We start from the raw sequence: 14,845 nt of genomic DNA, 5'->3' as shown, positions 1-14,845 counted from the left end.
GACAGGAAAGGAGAGATAGGTCCTGAGAAAGGTAAAAAGAAGTTGACGTCCCACATGGCATTGCTTATGTTGGGTGGGAAGGATGTGTCATCATTGAGCACAAGAGGGAATGATGGAGTCAGTTTTTATAACTGGAGTCATTGAGGTGGCCGCCCCCTTTTTTCTATTTGGAGAACATCATCATTGTGTGTGTGTTTGTGGGGGGTCCCTGCCAATGCCATGACAAGCAGAGCAATGATCCATATAAGACAAGAATGAAATCCAGTTCAACACAATTTAGTAGCAGACTTCTACAGTCTGACACTGGGCATTTTATTTTAGACATTTAAGTACAATACAATTTTGGAAAATTGTGTCCATCCCATGTGCACAGTAAAGCTTAAGGCATGGCTGTATTAAAACTCTTTTGCATAGTGCATGTGACCTCTTCCATAATTATGTGTTTTATAGCTAAAGGGCTAGGATCTGGTGTGTTCTCAGCAATACAGACATTGTAGAGGTCGCCAGGATGTAAAGCGTGTGTGACATCCCAAGGATGGGTTTTATTGAGTGAGAAGCAATGCTGAAGATAAAGGTCTAGGGAAGAAGGGGATAAACGTGGTCAGTCTGGGGAACTTGGGTGTGGCCTGGTCCTACAGATAGCACCTATCACCAGGTGATTAATAACATCCATTCCCAGCCAGCCTTCTGGGCGGAAAAACAGTATACACATCCCTTCCTTTGAAGGGACAAGCCTGCATGTTTATCATTCCTGGTTTCCCTAGTGCTTATCTGTGAGCTCCAGGACCTCGTGTCCTCCATACATGATGGGGTTAGACGGGCTGGCATGAGACAGGGGCTGGAAGAACAGCAGTCAACAAATGAAACAAGTTCGAAAGAGCAGAATTTACAGGACTGGCGTTATGAGACAGAGGGGCTAGTGTCTGTTTCTCAAGGCTGTCAGTTGGGGTGACGCCTCTTGCTATCTGATCAAAAAAGCCCTTGGTGGGTGTTGCAGTAGATGATTGTTGCTAACAGAGGCAAGCGGGAGGCTTGAAAGAGTTTATGTATTAATTAGAGGTGTCCCCCTTGAAGTGAGAGAGCTTTTTGTCAAATTAGGGCTTGAGAGTGGAGAATGAGGTGTGTATATCTAGAGTCAATACACAGTGACCTTTTGGTTTTGCGCTAGTTTGTCAGGTAACAATGACTTCTGCCGGTTGGAAGGTGAGTGTAGGGGAGAGACTGAGCTTCTAGGGTGGTGGTGTTGGAACCAGGCATTATGCTCACCCCGCCCCTGACAATGGATGGGACACGAATTCAGGCAGATACTTAGGCAGCTCAAAGGGTCCTGTGTTGCTCCCTGCCTCCTAGCGGGCAGGGCCCTGAGAAGCTGGCCTTTGGGTGGAAGGCGGGAAAATGGCAGACTCCTCAGATCGGGCGCAGGAAACCCCCAGTCACTGGGGCCCCCAAGACAAAAGGAAGGAGAGAGCAAGGGGGAAGAGTGCTTGAGTCCAGATACCTGTAATATGAAAAGAAAACTAAGAAGGTAATGGAGTCCGCTACTTCTGGAGCCACTGCTTCTGGGTCAGCTGGAGGGAAGCCACCTGAGGGGAGGAAGGCCAGCGCATTGCCAAGGAGCAAAGAAGACAGCCAAGTGATAGGAACGGGAGGCCTGCAGTCCACCATGGCGGAAGGACGTGGCCCAGCTCCACCCCACCTAACCCTTCCAGCCATCAACGACAAGAGCGTGCTCAAGAAGCCTCCCCAGCTAGACAGGACAATGTCAACGGTAGCCGGTCCACGCTCTGTGCCACGCCTCAGAAAAAAAAAGAACCCTTCGCAAGAAGAGACGGGACCCCCAGAAGACCGTGGCCATGATGGAGTGGCAGACACTGCTGCTGCCCCTGCTGTCTGTGAAGATGGAGAACACCCTGCCTCTGCTGGGGGAGAAGGCTGAGAAGGACTTGGCAGCCGTGTGCTGAGGAGAAGGAGAAGCTACAGGGGCGGGTGCTGGAGCTGAGGCGCCAGCTGCTGCTCCCGCAGAAACATCAGGAGCTGCTGCCATCCTGGATGCCCAGGTGGAACTGCTGGGTCCTTTTCAGGCCGTGGCAGAGCGCTTCAAGGAACAATACAAGACACTGGCCACAGCCCTGGATACCGCTCAACGCGAGCTGTCCGTGCAGGCCATCCACGTGCAGGGAAGCCAGCAGGAGCTCCTAGATGATCTGCAGCTGGCCCTGAGGACCACCCTGCACCTCCTGGGTGAGCTGGGCATCTGCTCCCCAGATAGCAGTGTACAGGAGCCGTGCCTGCTGGAGGAGTTCAGGAGCTTGACCATGAAAAAGGACCTGGAGCTCTGCAGGATTGTTGACCAGGTGCTAGAACTTTCCTCCCAGGCCAGCAAAGAAGTAACCTTGATAAACCAGGAAGTCTGGGAAGAGGCCCCAGGCACCCCCACCTGCAGCCAGTGATAGTTCAGTCCAGATGTCCTCAGGGGCCATGGTCCCCTCTCAGGGCAGGACTGATCCCAATGCAGGCCTGGCCCTTGAGTGGCTCCAGGCAGCCCGTCCTGCTGTTTTGTGGATATTTCCCAGCTGCCTTTTCAGCTGTTGACATTCCCTCCGTGCCTTGTTCAAAGACTGAAGGAAGTCCCGGGGATGCAGTTTTCTGAAAATTTTGTGCACTTTCCACCTGGGACATCTTTAGCACTTCTGGGTTTGCTGACTCGTGGTTTGTGTTTCATTGCCCGTCACTGCAGCAAAAGAACAACAGGTGTGTCCTGTGACAATGAAGCATCAGGCAGGCGACTGAAAGAGGGTAGCGCAGAGTAAGGATGACCAATGTAGGAGCAGGGGTTGTCTGAAGACTGTAGGAAGGAAGGTGGCTGGATTAACAAGAGGTTGACAGCAATGAAAAACAATCAGGAGCTGGAAAGATGTCTTGGTGGTTAAGTGCACTTGTTGTTCATGCAGAGGACCTGAGTTCAGTTCCCAGCATATATATATATATATGCCAAATACTCATAAATGTAAGATAAATAAATTAAAAAATTTAAAAAAGGATATAAGGAGATTTTGTATAAACCATTTATGCACCCGTTGTCTACAAGAGGGAGGGAGGGAGGGGAGAGACTGGTTAACTTTTGAGCTCATGGAATTGTGGAAGGCAGGGATGGAAAGGGGTTGATAGAGTCAGTTCGAAGGCTTTCTGTCATTAAGAGGGAGGAAGCCCCCATGGGTCTTTAAGCAAGAAGGCCAACCCTTTGCCTTTCAGTCTGTGTTTAGACAGGTAGGTTACCACTTTGGATGAGTCTCCATGAATCTGAGTTAGGCCTTAGGCTCCGTTGTGAGACACGTGTACAAACAGGGTGAAAGTTTGAGAGGGAGTTGGAATCCTGAAACAGGAATGTTCTGACAGGCTTGGTGCTTGGAACATCAGGGTAGGATGGGTTGGGAGGGGTCCAGGTTCTAAACAAGGACTATGAATAGCTTAGGAAGGAGGTTTAGGAAGACGCCCCCCACCCCAGTTGGAGGTCTGAGTATAAAAGCAACCTGCTAGTCCAGAAAGAAAAGTCCCATTTAGTTTGTAAGGTTTTGTCCTGGATTAGAGCTTTGCAACTTTGAGTTATAATCCAGGAAGAGGGGTTTAGGATGAGGCCAGGGCAGGTAATTTACAGGGAGGCCATACAGGGCATAGAACAGGACATCCTGGATCCCTGGGCAGCATGAAAGGAAGGAAGGTAGAGGTGTGTTATGAGAGTCCTGGGAGCAGCACTGAGGCTCAGCTGGTTGTGAGCAAGGGCCTGGCTAAACACATGAGAGCTATCTCAAAATCTCTGGGGCGTGACTGTCCAGGTAAGCTGAGTGGACATTCAGTGTCACAACTTCCCAGATAAACGCAAAAGGACCGGACCAGATGGACTGCGGGGAATAATAAAGAAAGTGATTGTTGAGGTCGGTGTTGAGAGAAACGAGAGGTGGAAGAAGGAATATGTGATTCCAAGGTATAAGCGCTGGAGACCTCCAAGTGGCTCGGAATTACAGCTTTGCTAATTGGGTGTAAACCTTGAAGTGTTGTGTGTGGGGAGGGTTAGTAGGCTATAAAAGTCAGGCTTTGAAGAGTCTGATAATTATGGGCTTCCTCCTCTCTGACCCTTTAGAAGTGAGTTGATATGCAGCTTGATGCACAGAGGTGGAGAGATGTGCAGTGTGATTTGGACCGTGGGCAGTGACAGTGAGAAGGGGGATGTCTGGATGGTAACAGCGAGCGAGCGGTAAGAGTTCCAGGAAGGAAGTGAGTCTGCGTGCCAGAGTAGGAGAAGAAAGTTGCTTCCCAGGGGCTTTGTGTTGGGCCAGTTACAGAGGTATGCAACTTTTCCTGCATGTCATGTTCCAGGACAAGGGTCAGACAACGAGGAATGACCAGGAAGGACTAGGAAAGGGAACGTCCGAGCAGACTGCATAGGAATGGATCTGTCTGTCTGGGCTTGGATAGAATCCTTTCACCTCAGGAAATTATGGTTACAAAAGATATAATCTGCCCCCTGGGTCAATGAAAAAAAAAAAGACTAATTGACAGTGTTGTTCCGGGTTTAAGGAAAATGAAGGTGACGGGAGCAGCAACTTGTCAGTTGGTAGCAGTTGTAATTCCAACAGATTCACCTATCCTAGGAGTCCGGTGTTTAAGACCTAGCAAGGACAGAAGCTGAGTGGTCTGGCATCTTTCTTCACTCTTACTGATTTCTAGTGTCCCTTTCGTACACACAGACCAGGGGCAAGGCACACTCTTGCCCAGTGGCCCAATGGCTACATTTAAAGCAGGCCCCAGGTGGTCCAGCCCTGAGTGGGGAGAGTGTCTCTCCCATGTTTGAGTTACCCTGTGATGAACCTTGGCAGAAGGCTGACACCAGCATTTGCTATTTCACCTCATCTTCTTTAAGATTTTTACATTTAAGAATCTTCTGTCACTGCTGGAAGTGTAAAGAGCTGTCCTCTGGTCTTTGAATCGGTTTTCTACTATCATGTGCCAACTGGAAGCTGAAATAAAGGGGTTGTCATAATTTCCCCATTGTTATCCAAGGTCAGGTTGGTTTGTTTAGTTTCTGATAAGTGTTGGATCAAAAGCAGGGCCCCTAAAGGCTTGTTTACCAGGAACCTCCCTTAGTCCACCCCAAAGGTCAACTACCTCGGGCAAGGACTCTAGTTCCTGGACATTCTGAATAGCCTCTGTCAGCTCAGAGACCACACCCTGGTGACTGTCCTATAAAACTGGCTTGCGTCCCCACCATTTCCTCTACTCTCGGTCCCCTGAGAGATTAGCCTTGACAGTCTGATTCCCAATAAACCTTTCTTTCTACCCAAGAAGAGGTCTAGTTTGGTGGTTTCACCGCTCCCTCTTGCAGACTATGCGAGAGACAAATAAGGCTGGATTTTTCCATAGATCCCCTAAGTAATATCTTTCGTTTTTGTCAAAATTGACCACCGTAAAGGCTGCCACCTTCCTGCCAGGAGGCAAGTAATCATGAAGCCCTGCTTGAGGAGCTCATCCGAATTGGGTTGATAATTCAGTAAGGATTGGTGCATGAAATGTGCTGTATGGCACGGCACCTGCTGCATTAGGATATCTATCCTGGATGCAAAGAACATCGTCATGAGTCTGAACTGTCATCTGGATACACTCCCTTTCTTTGGGAGACAGGGTGGAGGTCAGGATGACATAAATGTTGGTCCTGGTTAGGTTTAAGGACTGGGTAATAGACTGAAAATTATTGTGGTAGAAATCGGTGTCAGATAAGAGGCCCAAACATGGTTCTGTTTAAGAGAGCTCAGCGAGGTAAGGGAGATGGGGTCACATGTGGGGCCCTCAGGTCCGGCACCCTGTGGAGTGGAAGTCAGAGTGGGGTCCAATGAGAGAAGTCCAATGATAGCAGGCATGTGGGGGTGAGGGGAGGGACAGGTAAAGGTTTGATGGAGGGAAGGGTGGTGGGTGAAAAGCTAGACAGGGAGGATGGTCCTCAGAACAGGTCTGGCTGAACACAAAAGAGGAGCAGTGGCAGGCAGGAGGGGATTACTGTTAGGAGGCAGTGGCAGAAGAAGGGTCTCAAGGTTACTATGTAGTTTTGACTCTTCTTTACAATTCTAGGAATTGAAGAAAACATTCAGCAAGGCAAATGATTCCCACTTACCTGAGGGTAACTCCCATCCCCCAGACAGTGGAAAAGCAAATTTATTCAAATATTTCCAATCTATGAATTTGTCTGAGTCTTGAATTCTTTGAAGACATATCAACTCCTTCATTTAATTAATGAGTTCAATGAATGAATGTTCTAACGAATATTTACTGTATTCTTGTACAAGGGTCTTGATTTTACTCTCTGAAAACCATCCCTAAGTTTTGAGATGAAGGCCCTGTGGTAGAACATCACATTTGTAGCATGTCAAGTTCTGGCTTCACTTCTGAGTACCAAAATAATAAAATAAAAAACATGTAACGAAACTTCATTAAAAATAAAGTTCAGTTCCTGGGGCTGGAGGGAGGACAGCTGTTGATAAGGAATTTAGAAATCGAATGGACTATTCAGTCTCTGAGGCCCTGGCCCACTGGTTCTGCCATTTGCTAGTTTGTAATTTTGGGCAAGTGACAAAAAATTCCTTTAATTCTTTTTTATTTTTTTGAGACAGGGTTTCTCTGTGTAGCCCTGGCTGTCCTGAAACTCGCTCTGTAGACCAGGCTGGCTGGCCTGGATCTCACAGAGATCTGCCTGTCTCTGGAGTGCTGGGAATAAAGGCGTGCACCCCCACCACCAGGCGATAAATTCGTAAAAAGAAAACATCGAAGAATAATGTTTTGGCTAAGTTGCATCAGTTTGATCTAAGTTAAAAGAGCTATTTGGGAAGAGCAACTTCAGGTGAGAGGATGTCTTCATCAGATGGCCTGCAGGCAAATCTGTAGGGCATTTTCTTGATTAATGATTGATGTGGGAGGGACCAGTCTCACAAGATGGGGGGGGGAGTGCCACCCCGGGGAGGTGGTCCTGGGTGAAGCAAGGCAACAATCTGTCCCTCCCAGGCTCCTTCAGTTCCTCCCCCGACTTCTCTCAGTGATGGAGTGTTGTGGTCTGAGAGTCACATAAACCCTCCCTTCCCCAAGTTGGTTTTGGTCATGGTGCTTTATCACAGCAACAGACACATTAAGACAAATTAGAAATGAAAATAAAAGCCATAGGGGGACTACATGAACGTATAGCAGTCCTTAACGTTATAACGCTAGTAGTCTCGTTCCCTTTGGTGGCGGTGGGCACAGGAGTTGCTCACTAGTTTTGTGTTCCCTCATGGGTACCAGGAGTACCGGCTATGCACATTTTTGTTAGTTAGCGGGTTCATTAAGAGCAAAGAATGAGCCAGGCGGGGGTGCACTCGGGAGGCAGAGGCAGGAGGATGTCAGCGAGTTCGAGGCCAGCCTGGTCTACTGACGAGGCTCCAAAGCTACACAGAGAAACTCTGTCTCGAAAACAAACAAACAGAATAAGAGCAAAGTACTCGGCACACTACTCTTGCTTACGAGAGAAAACCTGGAGCTAGGGGCTTCTGCACGTACCCACGCGGAGCCCTTACCTTCCTACCGAACATGCCCCGCAACTACAAAAGCGGCACCGCCGACCTGCACCACGCACGCGCAGCCCGGAACCCTGCGCGAAGACAGCTGGCGCCTGCGCAGTGGTGGGCCAGCGAGGCGACCACACGGCGCGTGCGCGGCGAGCAGTAGGTGGGGGCGGCGCTGGCCGGTCAGGGGTGGCTAAGGGGCGGGCGGAGGGCGGGAGCCGCGAGGGAGACGGGGCGGGCCGAGGGAGCGGCGCCGTGGGGTTGGCTGCTGCCCTGAGGCCGGACTCAACGGATCCGGGCCGCGCCACCGGGCGAGCTCGCCGCCCGGCCCCAGCCCGGAGCCAGCGAGTGAGCGAGGCGGTGCCGCGCGGTAAGAGCCAGGGCAGGGTCTTCTCCGCTTGTGCCGCGGGCATGGCCGTCTCCTCAGCGCCGCCCGCGCGGCCAGGCCCGGGCGGCCCCGCAGACCCTGGCGGCCTCGCGCCTGCGCTGTCCCCCTTGCCACCCCCCACCCCCAGCCATCGGCGCCTGCGCCGTCTCCTTCCCCGGTGGACCTCACAGCTTGCTGGGGCAGACCCCCCCCGGGAGCCTTGCCTGGTGTGGGACCCAGCTGGCTGGGGATCCCATCCTGGCGGAGAGGCTGGGTGCGACCCTCGTGTGCCCTCGGGAGAGCCGGGGCATTCACCCTGCTCCCTCTCCCTGGGCTGGGACAGGTTGCCTCCCCGTCTGGAGGATTGAGGGTGGGGAGCAGGGGCGGGGAGCGGAGGACCCCCGAAAGCTGGGTCCTGCTGTTAGGACCTGGCTGAAGCTGGCAGTGTTCTTTATTCTTGAGACTTGGCTAATTGTGTCGGATTGGATGTGTGTTGGTGAAGAAATGCTGCATTTCCAGACATGGGGTGTGTGTGTGTGTGTGTGTGTGTGTGTGTGTGTGTGTGTGTGTGTGTGTGTGTGTGTGTGTGTGTGTGTGTGTACGTTTGAGACATGGGGCGTGAGTGTGTGGGTGTGTTGTGTGTGTGTTTAGCTATTTACAAACCAAATTTCCGTAATCCTTCAAATACTGGCAACCTTGATTTGTTTATTCTTTTGAAGATCCTGCCCTAAAGTGCAGGGGGGGGAAGGAACCACCTGATAGAATGGAAAATAGACTTCGTCATGAAAAAGAATCTTAGGCTTGGGCCCATACAGGTACTCGGGAGGCGGAGGCAGGATGAGCTGGGAGTTGGGCTGCGGAGCGAGATACCTTGTCTCAAAATAAGAATAAATAAATAATAGACAAATCGTGGGACCCAGCAAGGCTTGTCACTCAGGAGGTTAATCTGAGGTGAATTCAGCTGTGGACCACAGGCAACAGCAGCAGTTCTTTCTAAAGGTTTGGAGTCAGGGACCTGCGTTGTTGCATAGGCGGTTGTAAGGGCACTGTCCTTTGGTTGGTCCTCCTTCAGTGTATTAGGAAGAACTTTGATTGCATTAAGTCTGTGTTGAATTGGTACAGATTTTTTTCTTGTGCTTTCATTTACTGGATTAATATAAGAAACTATTGGTGATTGAAGTGTGCTGGAGGATTAAGTTATCTATAAATAGCTTCACTCTCCCTTGGGATTAAGGACGTGGAGTATGGCTAGATACATGCTTTATAGCTAAACAATTTCCCCAACCCCCATCGCCTCTTAACCTTTAGTTTGGAGATGGAGGTCAGACAAAGCATCCCAAAACACTGTATCCCTCACTTTGTTGCTACACAGGACCAGAACTTTCAGTCCTGCTTCAGCCTCTTGAGTAGCTGGGATTAATTACATTCTTTGTGCACACATACAGAGGAGCTTCGGAAGCAAATGTAATAGTAAAGAACCCTTGTCTACAGTTTTCAGCAAGTGTCTACAGTTTTCAGCAAGTGTCTATGTGACACTGAGAAATGTTTATTGATTCTTTTATCAATAAAAACTCAGATATAGAGGTAAAAATCTGTATGACCAGGGAAGAAGCAGTGGCAAGGAAGTGACCAATGACTTCTTTCTCCTTCCTCAGTCCAAAGGCTGAGAATCTTCCTCATCCTCTTCCTACTATTTCCTGTGTCTCTCCATATGTCCTGGGTCCTCCAGAACCTCAATGGTTAATTCTGGTCAACTAGTAGCTACCTCTGCCTTCTGATTCAATGTGAACTTTATTGGCATTCTTGGGAGTGTCAGAGTAGGATCACCACCACTGTCTGGCCAAGTGTCAGGAGTTTTAATGACACTGAATTTTATTCAGTTTACAGGTCCATCATTTCTAAAAAACAAAGTAAATCGAAAAACACTCGAGTTTCTTGGTGATAACATTAAGCATTTAGGGGCTGGAGAGTTGGCTCGGTGGTTAAGAGCATTTGTTGCTCTTACAGAGGACTTGGGTTTGGTTTCCAACACCCACATACATGGTGCCTCACAATCATCTGTAACTACAGATGCAAGGGACCCAACACCTTTTTGACTTCATGGCTACAAAGCATGCATGTAGTATGCATACAGACATTCTTGCAAAACACTCATACACATAAATAAATCTAAAGAAATTTTAAAGTTCAGCATCTAATTGGACATGGTTTTATAAGCTTGTAGTTTCAGTTATATTGGGGGCTGAGGTGGAAGGATTGCTTGAATCTAGTCTGAGCAATGTAGGTAGGCCCTATTAAAAAAAGATTAAGCATCATTTATGTTGGCAGTACCAAATGACTGTGTATTAATTGCAAATGGTAAATACAGGTCAGTTTATTGTGAGTTTAGAAATAAAGAGAGCATGAAGTCTTGTTTCACTGTTAGTCTGTTTAAGGAAAAGTTTCTGGGCTGTTGCTGTTAAGATTCATGTACAGCTGCAGCCCTCAGGAGACCAAAGCAAGTGGAGTTCCAGGACAGCCAAGTCTACACAGAGAGGTCCTGTCTCAAAAAACCAAGGCAGGGAAGAGATTTAATACGTTTGTTTTTGAGACTGGATCTTCTGTAGGTCAGGCTGTCCTAGAACCCACAGTCTAGACAGTGATGACTTCATACTTTTGATTCTTGTGCCTGTATCTCCCAAATGCTAGAATTAGAGGTGTGTTACCATGTCCAGGTTTATGTAGTGCTGGGGACTAAATGTAGAGATTTGTGTATGCTCAGCAAACATTAAGCATGTATTTTTAGATCTGAATTCGTTTCTGAGAGTAAGTATGACTTTGTGGTGATTTACCATAGATGTAAAAAGCCATGAAATTTGATATTAAGCATTTCCTGCTTGGATTATCCTTAAAAATACAGTTCTTGAGCTGGGGGGCTCAGTGGTGAATAAGGCTCTTGCTGCACAGGAAAGAGGACTGAGTTTGGATCCCCAGAATACAAGCAAAGCTGACATGGTAGTGTGCATCTGTCATTGTAGCGCTGCAGTGGCAAGTTCTGAGGAGACAGGAGGATTGCTAGTGTCCACTGGCCAGGTAGCCTGTGGTATGCAGCAGCAGACAGGACTAGCACCCAAGTGTTCTTCTGACTGGTGGATGTCTAAATGCAAGAACACACACACACACCCAATGCACATACACAAAGATCAATATGTGTATTGCTCACATGATATAAAATGCCAGGAGTTTTCCCCCCTTCAGTTTAGTGTATGTGTGTTGTGTGTGTGTCTCTTCATCTGATATGTGTCATGTGCATAAAGTGCCCCTAGTAGAGGTTGACAGGTCCCTGGAATTGTGAATGTGTGCCAGCAAAATAATACTAAAGGAAATTCCTGTTGGTTGGAATTGTTAGTACTGAATAGACTAGCTGCAAAGTAAAAAACTCCCATCAGCCCCGAAGCTTTTGTTGTGGTGTTTTTTGTTTTTTTCCCCTCAGTTGTTTGATCTGAAACAACTTCATGATCAAATTGGTCTCCAGGATATAACTTAGTGACCAACATCCCTGGAAATCAGGGAAATGCAAATTAAAACTACACCCGAGATACTATCTCATCCTAGTCAGTGGCATTTGTACTGGCCTGCTCTTGGGGTCCTGACAGGTTATGCCCTCAGCTACAGCCACTAAGAGCACCACTTGTGCACATTCACTACGTTCCATTTTAAAAGGTCCCTGCCCACCTCCCATCTTTCTCTTTCTCTCTGCTTCTTTGCCTGTCTCTTCTCTCTCCCTTTGCCACTCTCTTCTCTTCTGCTGCTTCTGCTCCCAGAGGCCAGTCTCCCCTTCTCCCCTCACCCCTTTCACATTCACTTTCCCCCAATAAAAAACCCCTCAACCCAAGCTCTGTTGAATGGTGTCTTCCTCTCACACCTTTTAAAAAATTACAACACATATATTCAATGGACTATTATTCAGCTGTAAATAAAAGTGAAATCACAGAATTTGCAGGATGAACTCAGAAAGCATATTAAGTGAGGTTTTCCAAATTCTGAAAAACCAAATCACATGTTCCTCATATGTAGGTCCTAGCTTGTAATATGTTCATGTATGTGTGCATAAACAGGTGTAAGTGTGGATTAAATAAGAAAGTTAAGGGAGACTGTTAGGTGATGAAGAAAATGGGCAAAAGGACACAGGTCATGAGGGAGGACTTCAAACTCTTCTCTAGTTTAACTCTGTCATGGGTGGTGTTGTGTGTGTGTAAGTGAATTCAACTTTCAGTATATTGAAATAGCAATAATCATTTTTTCTAAAAGACTGTAATAAGTCTTATTCTTTTGAAGCAGTGGTTGTGAAAGTTGGGCTTCTTTTTAACTCCATTGATTATCAGTACACTAGGACATGATTAGTTGCTGAGTACATTTGTCTTATTGACCCACTTTAGAAAAACATCAAAATTTTTTGTTGTTCTGGAGGGAGTGGTTGGCAACTGGAAATTTTTCTGTGTTTTTCATTCCATTTAATACTATCAAATCATTCCATCGCAGTTATTATGTAAATTGTATTGTTGTTTATAAAGTATGGTTTTAAGAAGACTTAAGCTTGGGATGTAGCAAGTAGTAGAGTATTTGCCTAGTGTGCACAAGGCCATGTGTTCAATCCCCAGCATCACAGATATAGGCAAATAAGGCTTGAAGAATTGAAGGGGCGGCGGGGATATTGAGGCAACCTTGATCCATAGCAAGTATAGAGGACGTTAATGTTCATGAAGCTTTTACTACAATTCATGGTAGTTTGCTCTGTGCCTATCCTCCAGAAAGTACAGTTATAAAAGCATACTGGTAAAAAAAAAAGTGTAGGGTTAAAGTAAAACAAAAAGATGGTAGGGATCAGAAAGTATCAAAAGGTATATGTTGAAAGCCTTAAAATGAATGTAATCCAAATTTGACATTGTGTGCACCAGTAACACCAGCACTCAGGAGGTAGAGGCAGGAGGACCAGGAGCTCAGAGTCATCCTCAACTGCAAAGTGAGTTTGAGGCCAGTCTGGGCCACATGACACTTTGCCTTAAAACAAATAATCAAGAAGTAAACTTTGGGTCTGGAGAGATGGCTCAGTGGTTAAGAGCCCCTGTTCTTCCAGAGGACTGGGGTCCACATGATTCTCTGACAGTAGGTGTGGCATTTAGGAAGGCAGAGGAAAGGAACTTTGGGCTTTTAGGAATAGCTGCATGTAGTGTTTTGGATCCCAGCACTCACATGGTTGATGAACCCATGCTACATAGTGATACTCTCTCTTGAAGAACTAAAACAAAGCCAGGCATGGTGGCTCACAGGTGTGATGACAGAATTTGCAGGCCGAGGCAGGACGATTCCTGTGAGTTCAAGGCCATTTCTGAGCTATGCATTGAGTTCTAGACTAGCTTGGGCTACAGAGTAGAACCCCATCTCAACAGACCAACCAACAAATCAAACAACGACAACCAAATTTCCTCCAAAATAAAATTGTAAAGTGTATTAGAGAGATTTTACTCAAGGTGTTACCAAGGAAACATTTGCTAAAATGTTTAATACAGATTGAAGCAAGTAGATTGTATTTGTCAAGAAAATGGAAGAAAGACCCTGAAGACATCTAAGAGACTTTGAGGCGCAATCTTTGAGGGTTGTGTTTGCTAGGGAGACACCATGGGACGTCATTTGCTGTCGTGTGCTGACCCTGGACTCTGCTACCTGAGTTGCTGTGCAGTGTGTTCCTGCACAGTGTCTTTTTACCCGATTGACACATGTACAGCTCAGACTCGCTCTGTAAGTGGTATCAGTAAGCCCTGGTGCTGTGTGCATGGTGCTAACTACAGATGATGAGCACAGTGTACACACTGGGCTGAGGAGGGCAAAGGGACTGTCAGCCTCCTTTAGACTTAAAGAATGTTAACCTAAGGGGCTTAGGCAGGAGTTTTTTTACAGTCTGTCCACCCCAGAACCTTCCACGTGACACTCTTGAACTGTAGAATTAGGATGCTGTGGGGACTCCAGAACTATAGAACCGTTCCATGAGAGGAGGAGGCACAAGGCTCCAGCCTGGGAGATCAGGGGCACGGCCAGTACCCACAAAGCCTTATGGGCAGTGCTGCTTGAAGACCCGTATGTCCAGAAGGTGGGGTGTGGCGTCCAGGAGACTTCTGTGAGCCGCCGCTCTGCTTCCCGTACCTAGTCTCCTTTTTGGAATGAAAATGTCTGTCCTGTGCTTAACCTTACTTACCACTGCACCCCCACTTCCTAGTTCCTGTTTTGAGAAGACGTCTCACTGTATTGGCTTAGAGCCCCAGGTGGCTTCAGAATCATCCTCCTGCCTCAGCCTCCCTGGTGCAGGTCATCAGGCTTGGCAGCAACTGTCTTTATCCAATGAGCTGGCACCTTTTCTCTTTCTCATTTCTTGAAGAAGCAGCTGAAGAATTGCTTTGAATCTTTTTCTTTTTCTGGTATGTTGTATTGAAATTTCCCCCAAATATTGCTGTAGTACTCCCATACATTTTTATGTTATGTTTTCATTTTTATTCAATTCAAAATATATCCCAGTGGCCACATTGCCATTTCTTTCTTTGAACCCATGGGTTCAAGTCACTGTCTGCAGACTTCAGAGCTGCTCGGCCCACCACTGTTCTGGGTTAATTCCCCATTTGATTACTGCTTTGACTCTGATTGTTTAGTGGTGCTTGAGAACTTCTTAGAGATCTTTTCATTATTTTCTAATTAATTAATAGTCTGTTAAAGAAAGCAGCCATTTCCCCATCTTAGGAAAGCAGTGGTTCAGAAGGACAAGAGATCTATGTTAATTGGAGAACTGTGTTCAGAGGCAGTGGGGTGAGTGAGTGGATGAGAAGAGAAAGGATGGACGGTCAAAGAAAAGATGAGTCTCAGAAGTGAC

General features: G+C 47.3%; 2 protein-coding genes across 2 annotated transcripts in view; both read left to right on the top strand.

Moving 5' to 3' along the window:
• The first annotated feature begins 1,762 nt into the window (after positions 1-1,762).
• LOC101834893 (HAUS augmin-like complex subunit 8) lies at positions 1,763-2,956 on the top strand. The gene is given in 3 exon segments (XM_013113840.3): positions 1,763-1,958; positions 1,960-2,032; positions 2,035-2,956. Coding segments are annotated over 3 exon segments (648 nt in total). The 5' UTR covers positions 1,763-1,853; the 3' UTR covers positions 2,505-2,956.
• A 4,852-nt stretch (positions 2,957-7,808) lies between these two features.
• Specc1l (sperm antigen with calponin homology and coiled-coil domains 1 like) overlaps positions 7,809-14,845 on the top strand; it is a 106,456-nt gene continuing 99,419 nt past the window's right edge. Inside the window, exon 1 of the mRNA XM_005070763.4 lies at positions 7,809-7,950. The gene's annotated coding sequence lies outside the window, so the exon portion shown is untranslated. The remainder of the gene's footprint in view (positions 7,951-14,845) is intronic.

This window comes from Mesocricetus auratus, unplaced genomic scaffold (assembly GCF_017639785.1).
Source record: "Mesocricetus auratus isolate SY011 unplaced genomic scaffold, BCM_Maur_2.0 Super-Scaffold_100027, whole genome shotgun sequence".
Taxonomy (NCBI): Eukaryota; Metazoa; Chordata; class Mammalia; order Rodentia; family Cricetidae; genus Mesocricetus; species Mesocricetus auratus.
This window is presented reverse-complemented; position numbering and strand designations above follow the sequence as displayed.